This window comes from Corella eumyota, chromosome 1 (genome assembly GCF_963082875.1).
Source record: "Corella eumyota chromosome 1, kaCorEumy4.1, whole genome shotgun sequence".
Lineage (NCBI taxonomy): Eukaryota > Metazoa > Chordata > Ascidiacea > Phlebobranchia > Corellidae > Corella > Corella eumyota.
Window position 1 is genome coordinate 8,524,598 of NC_137490.1, and position 22,808 is coordinate 8,547,405.

At 29.8% G+C, this 22,808-nt stretch overlaps 5 protein-coding genes and 2 non-coding genes across 9 annotated transcripts; 4 read left to right on the forward strand and 3 right to left on the reverse strand.

Annotated features, from left to right (window-relative positions):
* Nucleotides 1-351: 351 nt before the first annotated feature.
* LOC145740692 (winged helix repair factor 1-like) lies at nucleotides 352-1,465 on the reverse strand. The gene has a single exon (XM_082558521.1). It carries the CDS (start codon nucleotides 1,427-1,429, stop codon nucleotides 614-616), a length of 816 nt encoding a protein of 271 aa, XP_082414647.1. The 5' UTR covers nucleotides 1,430-1,465; the 3' UTR covers nucleotides 352-613.
* A 280-nt stretch (nucleotides 1,466-1,745) lies between these two features.
* Nucleotides 1,746-2,262, reverse strand: LOC145740693 (protein yippee-like 5). The gene has a single exon (XM_082558522.1). The coding sequence runs from the start codon at nucleotides 2,161-2,163 to the stop codon at nucleotides 1,756-1,758; it is 408 nt and encodes a 135-aa protein (XP_082414648.1). The 5' UTR covers nucleotides 2,164-2,262; the 3' UTR covers nucleotides 1,746-1,755.
* A 578-nt stretch (nucleotides 2,263-2,840) lies between these two features.
* LOC145755533 (c-Myc-binding protein-like) lies at nucleotides 2,841-5,573 on the forward strand. Its single transcript, XM_082571773.1, has 5 exons — nucleotides 2,841-2,998; nucleotides 3,204-3,276; nucleotides 3,362-3,410; nucleotides 3,487-3,616; nucleotides 4,842-5,573. The coding sequence occupies exons 1-5, from the start codon at nucleotides 2,984-2,986 to the stop codon at nucleotides 4,887-4,889; spliced, it is 315 nt and encodes a 104-aa protein (XP_082427899.1). The 5' UTR covers nucleotides 2,841-2,983; the 3' UTR covers nucleotides 4,890-5,573.
* A 3,524-nt stretch (nucleotides 5,574-9,097) lies between these two features.
* Trnas-cga (transfer RNA serine (anticodon CGA)) lies at nucleotides 9,098-9,179 on the forward strand. The gene has a single exon. It is a non-coding gene; the product is annotated as a tRNA-Ser (tRNA).
* A 246-nt stretch (nucleotides 9,180-9,425) lies between these two features.
* On the reverse strand, nucleotides 9,426-9,507 carry Trnas-uga (transfer RNA serine (anticodon UGA)). The gene has a single exon. It is a non-coding gene; the product is annotated as a tRNA-Ser (tRNA).
* Nucleotides 9,508-10,314: 807 nt separating this feature from the next.
* Nucleotides 10,315-17,941, forward strand: LOC145754552 (uncharacterized). Of its 2 annotated transcripts, XM_082570629.1 has the most exons (12): nucleotides 10,316-10,476; nucleotides 11,013-11,137; nucleotides 11,609-11,719; nucleotides 11,982-12,107; nucleotides 13,065-13,181; nucleotides 14,320-14,439; nucleotides 14,529-14,654; nucleotides 14,712-14,831; nucleotides 14,920-15,045; nucleotides 15,339-15,458; nucleotides 16,059-16,178; nucleotides 16,679-17,880. In XM_082570629.1, the coding sequence occupies exons 1-12, from the start codon at nucleotides 10,388-10,390 to the stop codon at nucleotides 16,762-16,764; spliced, it is 1,386 nt and encodes a 461-aa protein (XP_082426755.1). In that variant the 5' UTR covers nucleotides 10,316-10,387; the 3' UTR covers nucleotides 16,765-17,880. The 2 variants fall into 2 exon arrangements, with proteins under 2 accessions (XP_082426763.1, XP_082426755.1); XM_082570637.1 differs by lacking the exon at nucleotides 13,065-13,181 and having other exon boundaries at nucleotides 10,315-10,476; nucleotides 16,679-17,941.
* A 1,113-nt stretch (nucleotides 17,942-19,054) lies between these two features.
* Nucleotides 19,055-21,940, forward strand: LOC145754570 (uncharacterized). 2 transcript variants are annotated; one of them, XM_082570656.1, is made up of 8 exons: nucleotides 19,055-19,585; nucleotides 20,005-20,129; nucleotides 20,262-20,372; nucleotides 20,446-20,565; nucleotides 20,673-20,779; nucleotides 21,090-21,209; nucleotides 21,282-21,389; nucleotides 21,748-21,940. In XM_082570656.1, exons 1-4 carry the CDS (start codon nucleotides 19,476-19,478, stop codon nucleotides 20,481-20,483), a joined length of 384 nt encoding a protein of 127 aa, XP_082426782.1. In that variant the 5' UTR covers nucleotides 19,055-19,475; the 3' UTR covers nucleotides 20,484-20,565; nucleotides 20,673-20,779; nucleotides 21,090-21,209; nucleotides 21,282-21,389; nucleotides 21,748-21,940. The 2 variants fall into 2 exon arrangements, with proteins under 2 accessions (XP_082426782.1, XP_082426774.1); XM_082570648.1 differs by having other exon boundaries at nucleotides 20,673-21,209.
* Nucleotides 21,941-22,808: the final 868 nt, after the last annotated feature.

The window sequence follows — 22,808 nt, forward strand, 5'->3', positions numbered from 1 at the left end:
TTTCGTTAAACATTAAATAACAAACAGTGTTCTCTTCTATGTTTGAAAATGAGGAAATGTTTACTTCAGTTGTTATTATTCGATGCATTCCCTCCCCAACAGATGATCTATTACTTTTAACAACTATATCGGTTTCTTTTTTTGGATACAATTGCTCCTGCAAATTTTGAATCATCCATTTTTCATGGCGGTTTTGAAATTTAATAGGTGTATCGAATTGCTGTGGTTTATAATCCAAGTTAATTACACTTTTTAAACAATAATTTGTTTGTATTTGTGCAACAACCTTATTCTTCACAGTTAGCAGAAAAAACAGACAAATAAAAATAATTGATTTCATAGTATTAAGGAAACCTATAAGACAAAACAGATAGTTTAAGTAAAAAAAAGTGATTAGGATTTTGCAATATTTGAGCTTTATAAAAAAAGGTTTTTAAAGACTAAAAAATAATGCAACATGCACACACCTTTAAATAAGGCAGCTTAAAAAAAGCACTTACACAAAATCCTAATACAAAAAAAACATGTTACAATCAAGGTGTATTGCATTGGTATGGTGTATAAAATGCATATTTTAAATAGCCTGGAATACACTAAAAAAAATCACCCTTTTTTACATAATTCTTAATATAGACCCTGTTGTAGACTCCACACATTTTACTAGATCCGCACCAATAAGATCATGAATGTGGTACAAAAACCCCAACTTAACGGTTGCTGGTGTTTTTCTCAACAATAATTCCTTACAACTTAATTCTTTGTATTTCGTTCGTTTGATTATTTGCAATGTTGACTGTCTTCCCTTTCTTAGCATTTTCAAGAAAATTCCAGCATTAGGAATTGCAATCCACCAACTTCCAGCATCCCGCACATTTAGAATTCCAACTTTTACTAACTCGGTTATATCAGTATCCTTAAATTTATGCTTTTCAAATAAAAATGACTCATCAACACTGACATTAGGCGAATCTGGTACAATTTCAGTAACAAATTTTAACACTGATTTAGGAATTGGAGATTTGCTTTGTTCTTCGGTATGTAAATTTGTTAGGTTTGAGTTATACATACCCAAAACATGATTAATGTAATCATTAGTAAACATAATACAATATTGATCAAGTCCATAACTTGTTTTAAACATTTTAATATCTAAACTTTCTCTTAGTTGGTTAATTCCTTGATCAACTTCAGTTCGGCTTTCCATTATGCTATAAAGTTGATTTTTCATTGCTATTTTTGGTATTTTTTCTTGTTTAAATACTTGTGATTGAGAATAGAGGTCAGCTGCATATTTTAAACTGGATCTTATGTCTTTGCGGTTAACACTTTCGGGCACTAGAGTATCTTCTTTCCAAGGTAAAAATCGGATTTTGGCTTTTTTAGCTTGAGGATGACCCACATTAAATGAGTTTAACTTTCGTCTACCCATTACGAAAATCTTACAATGACCTAAAGTACTTTCTTAATCTAAATAAAAATATATTGCATATTAGTATACAGTATGTTATGGGGAGAAATAGAATAATTTTAACATAGACTTAATGTCATTATTTAAGCAATAATTTTTAAATTGTTATGCCTTAAATCATTTTTTAAAACAAAACATACATTAAACAAAACAACAAATTGTATAATTAGATATTAAAAGAGTCTAAATTGAAAGTCAATCTGTCCACCCCATGGCTGATACAGTCGGTCCATTTTTCAATATAAAATAAAGGTAACATATAAACATAATCATGTAAAGTTTATATATTAACCGTGAATATGATCGTCAGATATACTTCTATGTCTAACTCTCACAACTGAGGGGGTGGCTGTTTCATCCAAACCGTCACTTTCCATAACAAGAGCCCGTTCCAAAATAACTCTACCTTCCTTGTATCTTTGTGTTTCATCGGTTGCAAACTCGTACATCCATCCCAACTTAGTGTTACACTTTTTGCAGGTTACATCCCTAACCATGTGACGGCCTGTTAACATAACACGATCCTGAATATCGCTGTAAACCAAATTTACAACTTTGTTAAAAAGAAATGCTCTTCCTGTTGCCCCCGTAAATCTTGTGGATATTAGCTCTGCTTTATTTGTTAAATAGGTCTCACAGTTTGCACATGAAAACAGTCTTCCTCCACCCATATGTTCCAGAAAAACTTTTCCCATTTCATTAGATTATTAAAACGTTTTTTCTACTATAGTTTTTAAATTTTTACACAACAGCTGTAACGGTGTTATAAAAAGCTTTAACAGCCAGACTGTAACGGTACAACAAAAACTTATAAAATTCTATTGAACCATGGGAAGCGGTCAACCATAAGATGTAAACAATAATAAACCAGTAAAACTTTTTATTTGACTTGTTTATAAAAATTTGCTTAAATAAAATGTTACTAAAAAATGTTTTATCTTCGGAAAAGCATGATTATAACTTAAACAGTTGATATTTTGTCAACCGTTTAAAAAAATGTATTTATATTTTAAATTAAGCAACTAACATTGTCTTAATAAAACTTAAAAGAAATCTTGATAAGCAAATTTTATTTATTTATAATAACACGCGCTTTATAAAAAAAATTTTTATATAGTAAAGAGGACAATCAACGTTGGCAATAAAACAACCTCAGGGCATTCATGCGAAACGACGTGTACGTCGTTCCCGGGGTTACTGCGTAAAAACGTCATATCGTTAACGCACAAATCTTCAAACAAAATTCAGGAATTTTTAAATTTGTAATCAGCGTAGGGCCACGGGCAGGACTTTGGAATTGTTTTGAACAAGGAAATTTAGTAGTTCAGGATTTATATTTTGCCGATCAAGAACTGTATTTACTATGTTTTATTTTTTTTAAATCAAATTTAGATACACCTTGTTTTAATTAACGTAGCGTTTGATTTTATAATTGTTTTGGGGTTCGTTTTCGGTTGCCAAGCTTCGATTTTTATAGAAACACTTATTTTAATTATTAATTGCTAATAACTCAATATGACTTCGTATCGTGTAAGTATTTAGATCGTAAAAATAAGTTTTTATATCTTTTTTATACTTTTGTAATTTAAATAATTTTTTTTAAATTTTAACCATTTTTTTAATATTTAAATGCAAGAAGTAATAAAATAGCATTTTAGGCATGGTATGTATGTCTGTGAGTAGTAGTTTAGTATTTTCTGTCAGTTGGTTATTTAAAAACATTTTTATTTTAAAGGCGGCCGATTCTAAACGAGAAGAGTTTAGAAAATATTTGGAAAAGGCTGGTGTAATTGATGCCCTAACCAAGGGTAAGTTGATTTATATTTATTACTTTACATTTACACAAGGCTATAAAAATATATATACTGTGTAATATTTTTTCTTCTATTTTAGTTCTTGTTAATCTGTATGAAGAGCCAGAAAAACCAAACAATGCTTTGGAGTAAGTTGATTTTATTACATTAACTTTACAATTTTTTACAACAATAAACCTCTAAATATTCTAATCCAATTTTCAGGTTTTTACACTCTCATTTAAATGGAACTGGACCAGAAAGTGCCGATGTGGAAGCTCTTAAAGTTGATGTTGTTGAATTAAGAGCTAAAGTTGCACAACTAACTGATGAAAATGAGGAACTAAAAACCAAAGTGAGTTGTTTATGGCTGTTTTATTCTAAAATTTGTTTCAAAATTGGTTTCATTTTCTCTCATAATTGCTGTAGTGTATATGTAATTGACATATTAACTTTTAAATATTATGGAGGATGTTTATGTGATTGAAAAACCACCATACCAAAGAACTTTTGTAGGCTATATAAGAATTTTTGGTTAAACTTTCTTAAATGGAATTATAATGTTAAAGATGAATCAATTTATCTTGACATGCTCCTTTTAAGAACATTGGAAAAAATCAATATGATATTGATCATTTTATAAATCATTTCAATTGGAACTTTTAATCAATACTCATTTTAGAATGTCACAAATCAAATTTTAATTAAATCTCGCCTTAAATCTAATTATATAGTCAACATTTCACATATAAAAAGTAATTACTAAAGAACAGGGGTCAAAGACCTTTAATAAATGTTTAATAAACTTTTAATTTATTTTAAATAGAGTAGTAATTTTATATTAGGTGTGGAAAAAAATAAGTTTAAATTTTTTAGGTAGCTACCAAAGTAAAACAAATAAGTTTATATTAATTTTCTAATTTTAAATGCACGATAAAAAAAACATTAACCCAATAAACATGATAGACCTAAACAATTTTATTATTTATTTTTGATGTCCAGAGAAAAATATTTATTATAGGCAACACCCAATAATCTTATGTCAATATTTATTTACCGATACCAAGATAAAACTAAAAAAAAATTGGTGGTCTGTGGTTTGGTTGTAACAATTTTTTACTATTTTTGTTTGTTTTTGATTGAATGAATAATATTGATGAGTAAGTTTTTAAGCGTTTTAAATTTAAGCAAACACAGGCTTACCAACAGAGTTGTTTATGGGCAGTTTAAATCTAAAGCAAATGTGTCAGGTCCTGGTAAACAGTATCAATATTAGAAAATTCTATAAACAGCCATCCCAAATATTAAATACATATCGCGAATGTTTTTTGGGTAAACAAACTTATCAATTTTGTATTCAAAGCTGTGTTTATTGCCAAACGTGTGTACGTACCACACCCTTTTACTTAGCATTGTTTAAAAATCACTATACAAAACTTTAGCTAAAAAGTCTTTTGTAAATGTGTGACGATCTGTTAATATAAAAGTCCCTATATATTTAAAAAGTAATTCTATTATGGAAAAGCTTTTTTTAAATCTTAGTATTTATACTTGTTTAAAATATTTGTTTTGTTTAACAGCTAGAAAAGTATGAACCATCAGCAGTAATAGAGGAAGGTGCGAACTAGAAACTTTTTTTTTTATCTTTTAAGCTCGATAATTCCAACTTTTACTGTTAAAACTAGTTTATTGCACACGATTTCCACAACTTAGATTTTTATTTTAAATTTAACACTCTAGACTTCTTGAAACTTTTTTTACATGTAATTTTTACAAAACCCAATATGTTGTCTTGTAATACTTTGTATATCGGTTTTACTGCATTTGCTAACTTTATATCTCCATGGCAACATGTTTGCTGTTTTAAACGATTTTACTTATCACCTGAAACAATTATTTATTGGTTTTAAATTATTTTTAAAATATATACTTTAAACTCTTTATACTAATTACACGAAATTAGGTGAAAATTGTTTTATTTAAACTGTAAAATAACATAGTTAATTGAAATTTTAAAATCGAACTTAATTTAACAAATTATCAAAACAACTAAAACTAAAAACCCCTGAAATACAGTTTTGTAGCACTGTTTTGCTATCCTAAAGAGTATAAATTATATAATTACAAAAAAAAAAATAATATGTATATAAACTGAGCCTGGATTGTTTCGTTTATTTTATTTTCTTCACCAATTTTGTCTATTTGAGCACAGAAATAGGGTGACAACATTTTGGTTTTTACTTTGTTTTTTTTTGTCGGTGATTGTTGCGTGTTCTGTTTTTTTTTTAATAAATAAAAAACGTTTGACTTGACCTGCTGCTGAGTGCTGCTGCCAGGACCTGGTGGAATTGCATGGAGATAATGGTGCCAGGCTACGTTTTTTATCATGTTAGTGCTACCAAGCATTTTTCTGCAGGCTTTTTAAGATAATATTTTATTAAAAGAAAATCAAGATTGTGTCATTCAACTAAGATTGCGGCAAAAACTATTTAACCCGAGGGGTGATAAATTCACTGTTCTAAACGACCAACAATTACATATCAAAGTTTATTATAAAATATTTTTAAAGTAAAATACTGCACAACAAATATTACATAAAAAACTTTATTCAGTTTAAATGTTTAATATGGTTGTATTTTAGTTAAACTCCAAACGTTTAATAAATAACAAAACGACCAATTGACTTGGAAGCAAGGACAAAAGTAACAATCCTTAATAAATTTGGTGTTAAAATACAGTGAATAAGAGTCAGAAAAATAAAAATTCGTGTTTAACTAGTTTGTAGTTGGGAAGGCCTTATTGAAGTGGCAGACTGGTAAGCTGCCGTTGCGTTTTCAACTTCTTTTTTTAATAATTCCGGGTTTAGCGCAAGGATAAGGAAATAAAATGTTACAAGGGAAACGATGCATAAAATCATTCCCATCATGATACATCTGTAAGCGAAATCCGAACACTCGACCTCATCAGTTTCGCCAATGTCAATTTCGTCGTAAAAGTGAACTACCGTGTTAACTTGATCTACATCTATCAGGTTATCATCCAATGAACAAGGCTTTACATTAAAGCCCGATACCGATCGGTCGATGTTTTGATGTGGCATGTTTACATCTTTTTCGTTGTGTACATACGTCATTACGTCACTTGGTTCGATATGCGTTCTGTCAGTAGTCATGTTTCGCTTTGCCAATCTTTTAAGTAAAGCAAGAAATTTTTCATAAAATGATCTATCCTGATTGACTTCAATTTCCCCTTTTTCCATTGTTATATATTAATTGGTTTTAACAAAACTTATTTTTAAATCTGCTAAATAAAATGTTTGATTTACGTGAATTTAGTTATATCTTAAACTTCGACACATTTTGCCGTAATGTATAAAACAACAAACCTCAAATAAAAATAACTTTTTGCGGAAATTAGCATTTTGTTTTCGAGTGCAACTTCCTTTTGTACCTTAAAAAAATATTTTCTAATTATCGGTTCGCTGAAATCGTTTAAGTTAGCCTGCCTCACGTTACAGGGTCATGTACATGTCTAATCTCGCGTGTATAGCGCGTGCTACTCAGTCGAACTAAAAAATGAACATTGTTTGTTACGCTATATGTTTATATAACCATGTCTGGTGTGTGTAAAAAAAAAGCACGAAAACCACAAAGTGATTAATTTTAATAATCCTTATATTGTTTTTCGCCCTATTTCCCAAAGCTGCTCCAATTTTATGTTGTTTAAAGATAGAATGTAATCGTTTTAACCACTTGGCAAGGCACAACGTTGAACACCCGCTGATCTATTATACAATACTTTCAAAAAATAGTACAAATTTTTAACCACTAAATTATACACATTTTTGTGTGTTTTCAAAATAAATGAAAATGTGTTTACAAAAGCAAATTGATTATAAACTTTGTTTTGCATTGAAGTGTCAAATTCAAGGAACTAATGGCCTGATCATTATGATAAACTGGCGTCGACACATATTTATAAGCAATACATTTTTTTAAATATTTTCACGTACCTATTTTGAATTAAAAACATTATTAAGTTAGAGCTAATAAACCTAATGCTAACATTTACTGACCAATAACTGACATGACTTTTAGTCAAAAAAAATCATTGATTTATTTATGAAGGCATCTGTGAATAATTTGTAATTTAAACTTAGATTAATCTGCCAAAAAATGACATGTGTATTCGAAATCTGGTTTCTAATTTTAAAATTTCACATAATTGTATTACGATTTGGATTTGCGGTCAAACATGTTTAATCTTTAATCAGCCAATATGTTTATTGTTAAAAAATATCGATACGTCTGCCCCCTTTTGCTTACTGGGTAAACTAATTGCGTAATTGTTTTTAACTGAACTATAAATCATATTAGATAAGTAAATTTGTTGCTTCTCACTTAAGTAAAACGATTCATATTTAGCGCTACTGCTTGCTGGCAAAGTAAAATAAACTATAAAACGGCGCCAAGCATAGGAAAACATATTTACTACTCTGCTCTCGAAGGAAAAGCAAACTAATAAAAGCTGATATTTCAAGTCAGTCGACAAGTGAGTTACGCAAGAACTATTTATTTTATTGACAAATCATAAATCTATTTTTACCGTCGTTTGTTCGTATGTATCTTTTTGGATCAACAATTTTTTTAAAACTAAAAATAAATAATTTAAAACTTGAAAAAAAAAACATATTGGGGGACATGTTTAGCGTTTCTGTAAAATAGACATTTTTTTTTTAAAATTAAAAAAAACATATACAACAGTATAAATTGGTTTAATTAAACAATACGAATCTTTCCTTTGCTATTTTTGTACAACACTATGTTGTTTATTTGGTATTTGAACAAACTTTTTAAGTTGAATAACGAAAAAACCGCTTAAATAATTAAACCCAGCTGGCTAAAATGTTCCAGGCTATATTTTATGACGTGAGTGTATTTCGTACAAATTACATCGATGTATAAATTATGTATTAAAATTTTGTCAAGCTTAATGTAAAAAAATATTTTTGTTAAATTTAAGATCAGAGCTGAAAAATATTGTTCAATTTTACATAACAATTTTTTTTGTTTTTTTTAGTCTCAAGTTAGGTTGCACCTATTTGAGAGATTAATTTAAAAACTTAACTTCTATAGAGTTTGAAATACAAACAATAAAACTTTTATAGGCTTAAAATTAACATAACCTATAGCTAGGTTAATTTACTACGAGTTATCAGATTAACACACAAATATTTCATTTTAAAACTAAACAAATTTACAATTTTTTTGTAAGTTGTGTCTTAATTTTATTGTGTCTGCTTCAAGAACCTATTTTGGATTCGTCTTTTTTATGTTATATTTAACGTTTTGTTTTAGGTCCTGGTTTAAGGCGAAATGCGTGGTTATAAAATACAGGATTTGTAGGCCTATGTACTTAACAGCTATAATATGTGACTTTAGACTAAAAAAGTTTAATAAAATGTGTTGTCGACAAAACAAAAACTTTTTAAGCCATGTTATACTTTATATGTTGTTTTAATTCATGAAGGACATGTAGTAGGCTTATGTAATTATTATTCTTTTTTTATAGTATATTAAATTTATCTTTTTTGTTTTAATTAAGATATTATTATAATTCAGGTTATCTGACTGATTTGTTTCAGTTTTAAAATAAAATTCATTAAAATTTAATTTAAGTGACTTTATTGGTTTTAAATTTTCGTATTATTTGAAACATATTAAGTTTTTATGTTGTTAAAAGCTTAAGAGCGAACTTTGAATGATGATTGGTCAATTTAAAACGACGCGATCAAGCTTCGAGAATGTATTAGCTAGAACATCGAGTTTTGCTCATGGCTGCGATGGCCGAGTGGTTAAGGCGTTGGACTCGAAATCCAATGGGATATTCCCGCGCAGGTTCGAATCCTGCTCGCAGCGTAGTATTTTTTTTTTCTATTTTAATTTTTTTAAACTAAAAGCAAACGAAAAATTATATGCTAAACAATTTAAATCAAATTAAATTAAATTTTTGATTTCACTTTGTAAATTTAAAAAAGAATAAATTTTTTATAGTTTTTAGTTATTATTAGGTGTTAAGTAAGATTTAATTTACCTAGAATATATGTAATAGTGATTAATTCAGTCTAACCGTTTTATTTAAAATAGAAAAAAAATATATAAAATCGCTGCGAGCAGGGTTCGAACCTGCGCGGGAATATCCCATTGGATTTCAAGTCCAACGCCTTAACCACTCGGCCATCGCAGCCACGCGAAATTCTCTCACTACTCGTTGATACCATTTACGCAGAAAGCCGCATCGTGACCACTGAGTTACGTCAGCTTTTTGTGCAACTATTGTTAATACAACCTGATTACTTGTGCAACACAAACGAACTTTATTACGGAATATTTGCTTCTTTACATGCAACAGTGACGTCACAGAACCAGAAAGCAAATAAAAACGATAAATGCGCGAAAATGGCTTGTTTTTAATAAAAAAAAACAAACAAAATAATCATTTTTAAATTTTTTTTTGACATGTAAACATAATTTTCGTCTATTTTAATATGTAAAATCAAAACATTTTTAATTTATTTATTTTATAAAATTGATTTATGTTTTCACTAATATTGAACAAGTGTATTTTAAAGCAAAATTTATTTTTAGGTATGAAAAGAAAGTATGGATTTTAACATCGTTTCAATACAAAAAAAGGGTTTAACGTTTAATTTTTCGTATTGTAGCCTATTTATTGTTTAAAATATTGTTTAACATGATCTTAAAGTTGTAAAGTTATATGTCTGTATTAAATAAAAAGTCATGCCCAATATATAATGCCCATACGTAAATTAATTTTTGGTTTTACGCCTTAATGAGCATGTAAGCTTAACGTTAAACAGACTTTCAACTTGCCACGAGACTTTTGTATCGCTTTAGGTTTAAAACCGCCAATAAAATAATTTTAAACAAAACACCCAAAAACAATTTAACGGGACATTTTTAGGGATTTCACCTGGGGGGAAAGTAGAAATTTTCCCCGAATATTGCACAACTTAACATCGAATTGGGTAATTCTTGCATTTTAAGGGGTTTATTTGCATTTCCAAAAGTCTGTTAAAGTAGAATCTTTGTTTGTACTTTTAAAAATGGACAAAAAATCGAAAATTGGAAGGAAAAATTATCTAAAGGTTTTTGTTGCTGCTGTGATTGGTTTGATTATATTGATATTGATAGGGTAAGTAACTTTAAGACAACCGACAATTTTTCAGACAATTTTAAAATTATTTTTTTAAATAAAATGTTAATAAAAACTATAAAGAAAGGTTAATTTAAATATTTTAAGGTTACCTCGACAAATTTAAACAAAAAATGCTTTCAAATAAATTTTTATTAGACGTGTCGCGTGTATGGTTTTAGTAACCCGAAAAAAAAGTAATTAACGCAGCATTTTCAAGTAATCAACGCGCGTCTGGACCTTATTAATTAACGCCAGCTGAATGAAAGACATAATCAGATCAGGAACTATAAGCAAGCGGAATTTTAATTGTTACGTTCTGCACTTTTGCCTATGTGAACTGCAGCTAGACCGTTTCATCAAATTTATTTTAACAGTACTAGGCATTAGCAAATAAGCTCTGGCGACTGCAATTAGATATTATATTATCATTAAATGCCTGAAATAGACAAGTTTTACCCTAAGCTAAAATATTTAATGACGTTTATATTTTTTATCTACATTTTTTATGTATCGGTTTTTATTTAATTTTTTAGGTTCTCTTGTATTTATAAACCATGTGAGGGTGACTGTGGGGTAAACAAGGGAACACAGAAACCCCATTTTCTATTTGCTTGCCAAGCAAGAACTTGTACCGTTGACCAAGCAAAATGTCTTTCAAGTAAAAATCTCTACTGAAACTCATTGCAAAAATAATTCAAAGATATTTTTAATACAAAATATCACGTTATTAAAATTTAGGGGTGCATGAAAATAAAAAAACGGAAATAAAAAGAAAGCGTAAAACGGAGGATCGGATTTTAAATTATAACAAGCCGGAAATGCGGAAATTTTGTTGGCTGTTTATTAAAGGATGCTGTCATTTAAACAAAAACTAAATACTGACACATAAACCCAAGTTCTCTATAAACCCAAGTTCTCTAAAACTCCTTTGGGTTATGCAGTTTAATTTCTAAAAAAATTTGAATTTGAATATAAATAAACAGCCAAAGCATTTTCCGCGTTTTTATTTTTAGAATTCCGCCTCTATTTGTTTGGCTTTCTTCATATTCATTGTCTTAAAACCAGCGTCCCCAAAATTAAATAACTATGCAGGATTTGTTAAGTTTACCCAATTTTTTATTGTTTTAAGTTGCATCTTGCACAGAAGAATGTTCTGAAAATGCTATTTGTGCTGCTGAAAACAACGACTTTGCATGCATATGTAATGTTGGGTTCACTGGGACAGGAACAATGTGTGAGGGTGTGTACATACCTATTTAACAAAATTTGTCATTAAAAATCCAATTATATTTTGATATTACTTAAAGATAATAAATTATTTATTGATATTCGATTTAAGAAAGCTGACTATTCGATTCAAAAAAGCGCCGTGGTTTAGTGGTTAGGGTACAATTAACAATGAAATGGTATAGGAATGTGCATGTTGATGAATTGACTGTGATTTGAGGTATAGAAGCCACCTATAAAAAGTTACGTTAAAAAGATAACAATGTTTTTTGTAGATATTGACGAATGCCTAAATACAAATATTTGCGGTCAAAATGCTGCCTGTGAAAACTATCCAGGAGATTATGCATGTCAATGTTTAGATGGATTTTGCAGGAACGACAATGATAACACATGTACAGGTAATCAGTTCCTTAAATCTTTATTATTTATTTTGTTTCTTTGTTTGTATTGTAACGTTTTGAAGCGTTCGTGATTAACGTTCTAGTACGGGTTGCCTGACGCGCCTTTTGCGGTGCAGACCTTGATTAAATTCCTTAGTACTTAATTATGTATTCTGAGGCAGTGTAATTTTGCCAGTCACGTGGCATTGTTGGCCTGCTTGGTTGTTGCTTGTTTTTTGGGGAGTTCTGAATAGAGTGCCTTTTTATCTTGACGTGTTTATTTTTGTCTCTTATTTGTAATTATTGTTGTATATTTTAGACCTTTTTAGCTTTGTTTTATCTTTTAATAATATACCGTAATAGTTTTTATATATAGTGCACTCTACTACTAGCAAGGTTACAACTGGTCTTCCGGTGGGCCGTTAATCCAGGGTTCTGGACAAAAACTGTACCAAATTTAGTTGTTAGCTTAACTTAGATCGAAACAATTTGGTTACATTATTAAATTTTACTCACACTATTTAAAAAAAAGAGTTTAAAAAATAAGAAAAATTTTTAAATTTTAGGGGTAATATCCGATAATCAACATTTTTTTGTGTATATCTTTATCCTCGATGTGGTAAGGTTAAATTCGCGGCCTAAACATAGAATAACAACAGTTACTCCTACTCAGTCTTAGGTTGCCTGTAGCAGTTTGGGATATTTTAAATTTCAACTGCTCGATAATTAATCTAATGATAAGGTGCTGGCTCAGCAGAAGCTCATACCGTTTATTACGCCTCACTTAAGGGAGCTACAGCATTAAATCACTTGGAATTGCATCCGGGACCTCATGTAGTGTAGGAAGTGTTTTGACCACTACACCATGCTGTCGTTTTTTATTGTCAAATTTTTTGTGTTCTCTATTTCTTAATGCAGAATAAATGTAAAAACTTGGTTAAAAGTTACTTATTTTTCTGTGATAATATTGTTTAGATATTGATGAGTGCACAACTAATGTCTGTATTGAAGTTGCGACTTGTACCAATACTGTTGGAAGTTTTGATTGTGTTTGTAAAAATGGCTATATCGGTGATGGGTTTAATTGTGCAGGTATGTAAATGTTATCAATATTTTTAATGGGTTTGTTCTTTTAGTAATAAGTTTGTACTGTAACGAACGCCGTCTTGTTGTTTACGCCAAAGTTTTATCTATTCCTCAGGTCACGTGTTTACACCGTTATCTCTATCACGTGATTTATTAGTTTAACCGTGTTGCAATGTATTATATCTAGTATTCATGATGCGAGATTTTGAACGGTTGTATGTGTATCTTTCTGCAATAATAAACTATAAACTATAAAACGGATTTTCACACGAAATATAGCAGACTCGATTGTTACAACTTGAAGTCCTGTCGAGATCTGGTCTTTAGAAGTTAAGAATATCAAAAAAGTAACAAATTACAATCGTGTTATACACACTTGTCGAAGATAAAATTATAAAAATATATTTATTTAAAATGAACCAATTTTTAACAACATCAATATCTATAGAAATTAAGCGCGTTGTGAATACAAGCTTCGAGAAATTTAACGGGAACTAGTCTCCCTGAAAAAAAAAATAGATTCAAAGATGTTGTCACATCAACAGATTTGTTAACATCTAATCAAGAGCTGTATAAATATACCGGCGAAACTAACGTCAACGAATATTTAATAAATTTGATCTTATATCAAAGGCCAATGGTTGAAATTCCTTGGAAAGCCAACTTATCTGGAAGTGACTGTACATCGATAGCAATTTTAAAGGATAAACTGCGTAAAACTGCTCCCCTTAGATTCACTTTCAACCGACATTGCCGAAAGTATTCGACAATGTCCGATATACAACAATTCAAACCTAAAAGAACTGGAAAAATTAAAGCTGAAAGGTTTTATGAATGCAATAAAACACGATGAAAAATTGTATTCTGCAATTTATCACCATTTACCATTAAAAGTGCTCTGGAAACTGGACTACTTTACAAACAGCTTTATCGAGCGGATTTAAGCCATCACGTGATTTATTAGTTTAAGCGTGTTGCAATGTATTGTATTATTAGTGATACAAGATTGTGTACGGTTGTATGTGTATCTTTCCGCAATATTAAACTATGAGTCATATAATACGGCTTTCCTTACAAAAAATAGCTATCGTTACAGTACTACGAAAATATGTGACAAAAACTCACTAATTTTTATTATTTAAAGATATAAACGAATGTGATGCCTCAAACGACTGCCACCATAAAGCATTTTGCAAAAATACTGATGGAAGTTACAACTGCCAATGTAACGACGGGTTCACTGGAAATGGTTTTAACTGCGAGGGTAAATCTTAATTTAATATTAAAAGAATATTATAGAAATTTGTTTAATTTTGTGTATGTTTTGGTAACGACATTCTATTTTTATAACAGATATTAACGAATGCTTAGACAACACCTTATTCCTATGTCGCCCTAACTCGCTTTGTAAAAACAAACCAGGAACGTTTGAATGTACCTGTCGAGAAGGTTTTACAGACATATCCGGAATTTGCAATGGTAAACCTCTACACTAGTTTCATTTTTTATTTTCCTACTGTCATAATTTATTTTAAGATATAAACGAATGTGATGCATCAAATAACTGTCACCATGAAGCATTGTGCAAAAATACTGATGGAAGTTACAACTGCCAATGCGGCGAAGGGTTTACTGGAAATGGTTTTAACTGCGATGGTAATACTTCAATTATTAGTAAAACTAAATTGGAAATCTTTTTAATTTATTTTTATTGTGTTAACGTCATTATTGCTTTATAAAACAGATATTGACGAATGCCAAGATAATTCCCTTTCTTCATGCCGCCCTAACTCGCTTTGTGTAAACAAACACGGTACATTTGAATGTCTCTGTCAAGAAGGTTATACTGACATATCCGAAAGTTGCCATGGTAAAACATTGTTCCAACTACGCTTAACTGCATTTAACTTACTTACTTTTAACTTACATAAACTTGCGTGTTGATCTCTGTTATTAAAACTTGTAGATCTTTGTATATAAAACTTTAAAATATTAGTTGCTTATCACTAACGTTAAAATTAATCGAAAAGTTAGTTAAAAATCTTAAAAATATGAAATAAAAAACAACTAGACGTTATAAACAGGCAACAAATTTTCTACAAAAAGTTATAAAAAAAAGGCTAAAGAATATGTAACAAAAACCCACTTATTTTTTTATTTAAGATATAAACGAATGTAATGGCTTAAATAATTGTCACTATCAAGCATTTTGCAAAAATACTGATGGAAGCTATAGATGCCAATGCAATAACGGGTTTACTGGAAATGGTTTTTACTGCAAAGGTAAATATTGAATTATTACTAAAACAAAATTATCAAAATTCGTTTAATTTTGTTTATGTTTTAGTAACGACTAACCCTAACTTGCAATCTTTAAACTAACAAATAAGTTAATGTTAAATAAGTTTTAAGATATCAGATGCTTACCTATCTCCAAATAATCACTAAGACGGTCAATATCATTACGTCAATAATATTGTAACGTATTGAGTTTCAGGTTCAATCTTTATTTATACAATACAATGTTATTAAAGTTTATTCAAATAGAATCTTATTCGAATAGAATCGAATAGAATCAGAATTGGCATTCAACACTGAAAAAAAGAATTAGTCCAAAAAAGCTTACGTACAAAAACACAACTTGCAAACAATAAAGATAACAGTAGGCCTAAACACGTGACTAGAAGAAATAAAAGGTGTAAGCACGTGACTAGAAGTAACGACAGTCCAATATTGTTACAATATCCAAAATGCAATGGAAAAAAACAATTAGGCCCATTAATTGGCAAAGGCAACAATGTCCTTAAAAAATAATGGGTGTCAAGTTACAAGATTATGTAATGCAGCCACTGATAATAATTTTTTATATTTTGTTATTTAAAGATATAAACGAGTGTGCAGTCTGGAATAATTGTCACCATAAGGCATTTTGCAAAAATACTGTTGGAAGCTATAATTGCCAATGCAATGACGGATTTACTGGAACTGGTTTCTACTGCGAAGGTAAAACTTAAATTATTATTTAAACACACTTTTGTTAAAGTTGTGGTGACACCATTTTTTAATAACAAAAATTGACAAATGCTTACATTACATTGGCTTTCGATGTGGCTCTGACAGGAAGTGTATAAACAGATATGGCACATTTGAATGTGCCTGCCAGAATGGTTATATTGACGTAGCAGGAGAATGCTTAAGTAAAATTTTATTTAAAGTTTTTTTTTTATATTGTAAGGTGTGTAGTTATATTTAACTAACAAAGCTAAAACTAAATTTTTAATGTATTATCAGTTTTACAATATTCTTTGTATACTTGGCAAATAGGAAACCGATTAAAAATTTCATAAACGTTAATTTGAGAAACCAACCTTGTTTAATTAGCCATAGGGGGCCATATTATCTAAATAATATCTGTGCAAAGGCAGTAAAACTTTTTTAGGATAGAAATGGTATGTCATTTTTACGTTAAGATTAAAAATAAATATTTAAACTATTTATTCCAGGTACACTTGGACTAAGTTTAGCTGGCGTTGGAGGTTTTATTTTTATAATAGTCATGCTCTTGATCTGTTGTTGTTGTTGTTGTTAGAAAAAAAAATATGTAGCTGTTGTATATTTTACTTTTTTTAAATGTTGTATCTACATTTATTTTCGTGATATTTTATATTAATTAACATGTATATTGTGTAAACTACAAAGTTAAATTAAAAAATAAAAAATTAGGCTTAATGTTTAGAACTTAACATAGATTTATCTAAAATACAAAACTAGAGCCGGAATTTTGAACAGTAAATTATGCTTTGCAGCTTAACTATCTCGCAATGCTCTTATATTTAAAACAACACATGGTTTGGGAAACCTTGCTTTACATCACAAATTTGCCTAAATAAAAATGTTTTTTATTGAAATCTAATTCTCTTTTAATCTTTTTTACCTATTGAATTTTAATTAACAAAAAAAAAATAACAAATAAAAACAGTAACATGAAATTTTGTAACAATATAACAAAATATTTTTTTATATGATTCAACAGCAGTAAGTAAAAGCCAAACAAATACATTTAATTTAAAAAAACTTTCTAATTAAAAAGTAATTTTATCGGTTTAACTTCCTTTTGTACTTGCTGCCTTTTTTGCTTTATAGGTCAATTCCTTTGTTATTATTCCTATAACGTTATTTTCCAATTTTAAGTGTTGCACATAAACATTGAATCCGCTAATAGACCGCTACCGTGAATTTCGCCGTCATCTGACCAAAGAGAAATGTTGCTGGTGTCGTCTGCTACGCAATATTGGGGAGGTGACGATGTACATAAGTCCTCGTTAGCTAGTACAGCCGCATTTAACGCGATATAAAATTGGCTAGACGCTACGACCATAGAATTGCGTTGCTGAACCTGGCAACTATAATTTCATAAAAACGATTTTACCCGACAATAAATTAAGTGACAAAAAAAATTGTTTAATTGATTTTAAAAACTTACATTGGTGGATTGTTTGACATCCGCATACCGTTGCAAGAGAGTAACTTTCTCGAACTTTCACCTAACTTTAAAGGTGAGTAGTTGTTTTTTTCAATAGAATTTGCAGTCATATTAAAAAATTGCTTTGCATTGTGATCTTCATTTTCCGTGTTTTCGTAGTCATTTTCCTCAACTCTGAACTGAGGGGGAAAGTTTAACTCCAAGTCCTGTTAGAATCGTACACGCCATTAGATCAAAGTTCAAAAAAAATGATTTAGCACTTTTAGCATTCATTTATCAACTTACACTACAGTTTAGCTGCAATTGATCCGATAACAGTGGCAAATCATCAGCATTGACTGTGATTACTTCGTCATTGCAAACCGGTTGTTGCATTGTCACCTGTGTTTGGTTATGCCGATAGATTGCTCTACTTAATTGTCAAGTAGATGAACCATGTCTCATGCCTTTTGATTAACGCGGTTGACTTTTTCGTTAAAATTTAACTTTTAAGTTACTTTTAAAAATTTTAAACGGATCTTTTAACTTTCGTTACATTGATGGCCTTCGTTAGATGAAGTTCCTAAGTATCAAAAATGTCTTAAATATACGAATTTTATGTGGTTCATTAATATCTTACGATTTAAAAACGTTGTTTTCGAACAGAAATTCGCTACAAAAACGAATTAATCGTTATAATATAGAAGTTTACCCGAAATTTGACTTCAATAAGTAGATGGACATGTTAATTTAATAAATCGTATCTATTGTTACAAAAGATAACTCCCATACTTACATCGTAAACGGTGGCGTAACAAATTAAAAAATGTGACGAATGTGGCGCGATTTGCTTTAGTTTTTATTTGCTTTTTATTGCGCCATAATAGTATACCTGATTAGACTTATAAGTTTAATAGTACAGTCGACAGTCTGACAGTTGTCTTTATAGCGTTTTTTGTAACTTCTGATACATTCGTATTTAAGTATAACGGTTTAGTTTTATCAAAGTACACGATTTAATTAACGGAACAAACGTTATCGAAGTTGATTTTTCAATGGTTAAATTTAGGCTTTGTTAAATTAAGTTCATTAGTTCAATATTTTTTAAAAAGAAAACTATGGTAATAAAAGAATATATATATATATATTAAACACATATATTCTTATATATGTATATAACGATGTATGTGTGTAACTACCATCTGGCCGGCGTTATTTGGGTATTTTGCCAGTTTTCTCTGTTTGTTTTAATTAAATTTAACGTTAAAAATTACGGATAATTTTCGTTACATTTTGTTTAATGTAGCTAATTAACAATAACGAAGTTAATGTGTTGTGTAACGAATTACCATTTAACGAAGTTATTTTACCGGGTAATTGTGCCCACACATATTAATAAAGATTGTCTAATTTGGATTTTTATATTTAAAAGTATGGGTTTTAATATCGTTTCGATATTAATAAATAATTGACTTTTAACCTTTTTATTTACTTATTGTTGTACTTATTGTTTAATATATTTTTTAACATGATTTGATCAATTGATTGATTTCACGCCTCAATGAGCAAGTGAGCTCAAATGTTAAACAGGCTGCCAACTTGCCACGAAACTTTGGTTTCGCTTTAGGTTTAAAACCGCCAAAAAATTTATTTTTAACAAAACATTTAAAAACAATTTTTGCGGGACATTTTTAGGGATTTAACCTGGGGGTAAGGTAGAAAACCTTTCCCGAATATTGCAAAATACAACACAGAATTGGGTCTTTCTTGCATTTCTAAAAGTTTATTTGCATTTTTAAAAGTTTGTTAAGATAGAATTTTTGTGTGTATTTTTAAAAATGAACGAAAAGTTAAAAAGTTCCAGGAAATGGGAAAAACTAAAACGTGAAAGGAAAATTTGTGCAGTTGTTTTCGTTGCTGCTGTTATTGGTTTAATTATATTGATAGGGTAAGTCATTTTAAAATGAGTGCATTAAAATTTAGACGTGCGTGTATGGTTTTAGTAGGACCCGAAAAAAACAGTAATTAAGACGGGATTCTTAAGTAATCAACGCCCGTGTGGACCTTATTAATTAACGCCAGCTGAATAAAAGACATAATCAGAAACTATAGGCAACCGGAATTCTAATTGTTACGTTCTGCCACATTTGCCTATGTGAACTGCAGCTAGACTGTTTTGGCAAATTTATTTTAACTGTACTAGACATTATTAGCAAATAAGCTCTAACGACTGTAATTACTAATTAGACATTATATTATCATTAAATATCTAAAATAGACAAGTTTTACCTTAAGCTAGAATATTTTAGGACGTTTATATTTTTTACCTGCATTTTTTCATGTGTCGGTTTTTATTTAACATTTTAGGTCCTCTTGTATTTATAAACCATGTAAAGGTGATTGTGGGATTTACAAGGGAACACAGAAACCTTATTTTCTATTTGCTTGCCAAGCAAGAACTTGTACCGTCGACCAAGCAAAATGTCTTTCAAGTAAAAATCTCTACTGTAACGAATTACAAAAATAATTTATGAAATATAATTTTTTTTACAAAATATTGAGTTATCAAGATTTAAGATTAATGCAGGATTTGTTAGGTTTACCCAAGTTTTTAATGTTTTAAGTTGCATCCTGCACTGAAGAATGTTTTGGAAATGCTAATTGTGCTGCTGAATACAATGACTTTGCATGCATATGTAATGATGGGTTCACTGGGGCAGGAACAATGTGTGAAGGTTTGTACATACCGTAATAAGTTTGTACTACGAAAATATGTGACAAAAGTCACTGATTTTTATTTATCTAAAGGTATAAACGAATGTGATACCTCAAACGACTGTCATTAAAAAGCATTTTGCAAAAATACTGTTGGAAGCTACAATTGCCAATGCAATGACGGATTTAATGGAACCGGTTTTCACTGCGAAGGTAAAACTTGATTTATTAGTAAAACAAAATTATAAAAATGTGTTGGATTTTGTGTATGTTCTGGTAACGACATTGCTTTTTTTAAACATATATTGACGAATGCTTAGATAACACTCCATCCTCATGTCACCTAACTCGCTTTGTGTAAACAAACAAGGAACACTTGAATGTCCCTGTCAAGAAGGTTATACTAACATATCTGGAATTTGCAGTGGTAAAACTGAACATAAGTTTTTTTTATTTTAAAGTGCATAGTCACTTAAAACTTAGTTGGCGGAAAGGGCTACTTAGATTGTTATTTTTAAATTTAGTTTTAGTACATCAAATTACTACTGCTAAATTTGATTATAAGCCCAATCAATGCCACTAGGTCAATATCTTCTAAAATGTAATAATATTAAACAACAAGAACCATTGATATGCAAAGGCACCAAGGTCTTGACAAGAAAAATTATAACTGTAAAGTTATTAGTTTATGTGATAAACAGCAACTGATTTTAACTTTTATTTTGTGTTATATGAAGATATAAACGAATTTGATACCTTAAACGACTGTCATCATAAAGCATTTTGCAAAAATACTGATTGAAGCTACATATGCCAATGCAATGATAGGTTTACTGGAACTGGTTTTCACTGCGAAGGTAAAACTTAAATTATTATTAAAACCAAATTTTCTGAATGTTGTGGTAACGTCATTGTTTTTTTTTAAACAGATTATGATGAATGCTCACATAATACTCCCTCTCCATGTGACTCTGACAGGGTTTGTATAAACAGATATGGCACATTTGAATGTATTGACGTATCAGGAAATTGCTCGGGTAAAGTGTTATTTACAGTTTTTTTTATATTAAATAGTGCATTATTATATTTACTAACATGGCTAAAATTGTTAAAGTAGATTTTTTTGTGAAATACAGTTTTACAATATTATTTGCATACCTGTGTCAAAATTTAAAAGTCTGTCATAATCAGTGGGTCAATTATATCTTAAATGGCAAAGGGAAACCCATGAAAAATTACGTAAACGGTACTCTGAGAAACCGATCTTGCTTAATCAGGGATAAGGGGCCATACTATATATATGATTGCAAGGGCAGTAAAACGTATTTTAGGTTAGGGCTGGTATGTCATTTTTACGTCAAGATTAAAAATAAATATTTGAACTATTTATTTCAGGTAAACTTGGACTCATTTTAACTGGCGTTAAAGGTTTTATTTTTGTAATAGCTATGCTGTTAATCTGCTGTTGTTAGAAAGAAACAAATATGTAGCTGTTGTGTATTTAACTTTTTTAAAATGTTGTATCATTTTTTTCATTTATATTGCGCGAAAAATGTAAACAAAATAAATTTTTGAATTTTAAATCACACACAGTTTGTGGAACCCTTGCTTAACGTCACAAATTTGCTCAAATAACAATGTTTTTATTGAAATCTATTTTTTTTTACCTTTTTTATAGCATTTTAGTTAACGAAAAAAAAACAACAAATAAAAACAGTAACATGAAATATAGAACAATATAACGAAATATTTTTTCCATATGATTACAACAGCAGTAAGTATAAGCCAAACAAAAACAGTCAATTTCGGTTTAACCTCTTTTGTCCTTGCTACCTTTTTTGCTTTATAGGTCAATTGCTTTGTTATTTTTCCCATCAAGTTTTTTCCAAATTTTAAGTGCTGCACATGAACATCGGGTCCGCTAATAGACTGCTACCGTGAATTCCGCCGTCATCTGACCAAAGAGAAATGTTGCTGGTATCGTCTGCTACGCAATATTGGGGAGGTGACGATGTACATAAGTCCTCGTCAGCTAGTACAGCCGCATTTAACGCAGCATCAAATTGGCTAGACGCTACGTCCATAGAATTGCGTTGAACTTGGCAACTATAATTTAATAAAAACAATTTTATCTGACAATAAATTAAGTGACAAAAAAATTGTTCAATTGTTTTTAAAAACTTACATTGGTGGATCGTGTGACATCCGCATACCGTTACAAGAGAGTAACTTTCTTGAACTCTCACCTAACTTTAAAGGTGAGTAGTTGTTTTCTCCAATAGAATTTGCAGTCATATTAAAAAATTGTTTTGCATTGGGATCTTTATTTTCCGTGTTTTCGTAGTCATTTTCCTCAACTCTGAACTGAGGGGGAAAGTTTAACTCCAAGTCCTGTTAGAATCGTACACGCCATTAGATCAAAGTTCAAAAAAATAATTTAGAACTTTCAGAATTCA

Excerpts from the sequence above, each read along its gene's own strand:
- LOC145754552 (XM_082570629.1), top strand. The coding sequence starts at position 10,388 with ATGGACAAAAAATCGAAAATTGGAAGGAAAAATTATCTAAAGGTTTTT. Across the intron at positions 11,138-11,608 it reads CCAAGCAAAATGTCTTTCAA|TTGCATCTTGCACAGAAGAA; the intron begins GTAAAAATCTCT and ends TATTGTTTTAAG. Across the intron at positions 15,459-16,058 it reads AAATGGTTTTTACTGCAAAG|ATATAAACGAGTGTGCAGTC; the intron begins GTAAATATTGAA and ends TGTTATTTAAAG.
- LOC145754570 (XM_082570648.1), top strand. The coding sequence starts at position 19,476 with ATGAACGAAAAGTTAAAAAGTTCCAGGAAATGGGAAAAACTAAAACGT. Across the intron at positions 19,586-20,004 it reads GGTTTAATTATATTGATAGG|GTCCTCTTGTATTTATAAAC; the intron begins GTAAGTCATTTT and ends TTAACATTTTAG. Across the intron at positions 20,373-20,445 it reads GGCAGGAACAATGTGTGAAG|GTATAAACGAATGTGATACC; the intron begins GTTTGTACATAC and ends ATTTATCTAAAG.
- LOC145755533 (XM_082571773.1), top strand. Across the intron at positions 3,277-3,361 it reads AATTGATGCCCTAACCAAGG|TTCTTGTTAATCTGTATGAA; the intron begins GTAAGTTGATTT and ends CTTCTATTTTAG. Across the intron at positions 3,617-4,841 it reads ATGAGGAACTAAAAACCAAA|CTAGAAAAGTATGAACCATC; the intron begins GTGAGTTGTTTA and ends TTTGTTTAACAG.
- LOC145740692 (XM_082558521.1), bottom strand. The coding sequence starts at position 1,429 with ATGGGTAGACGAAAGTTAAACTCATTTAATGTGGGTCATCCTCAAGCT.
- LOC145740693 (XM_082558522.1), bottom strand. The coding sequence starts at position 2,163 with ATGGGAAAAGTTTTTCTGGAACATATGGGTGGAGGAAGACTGTTTTCA.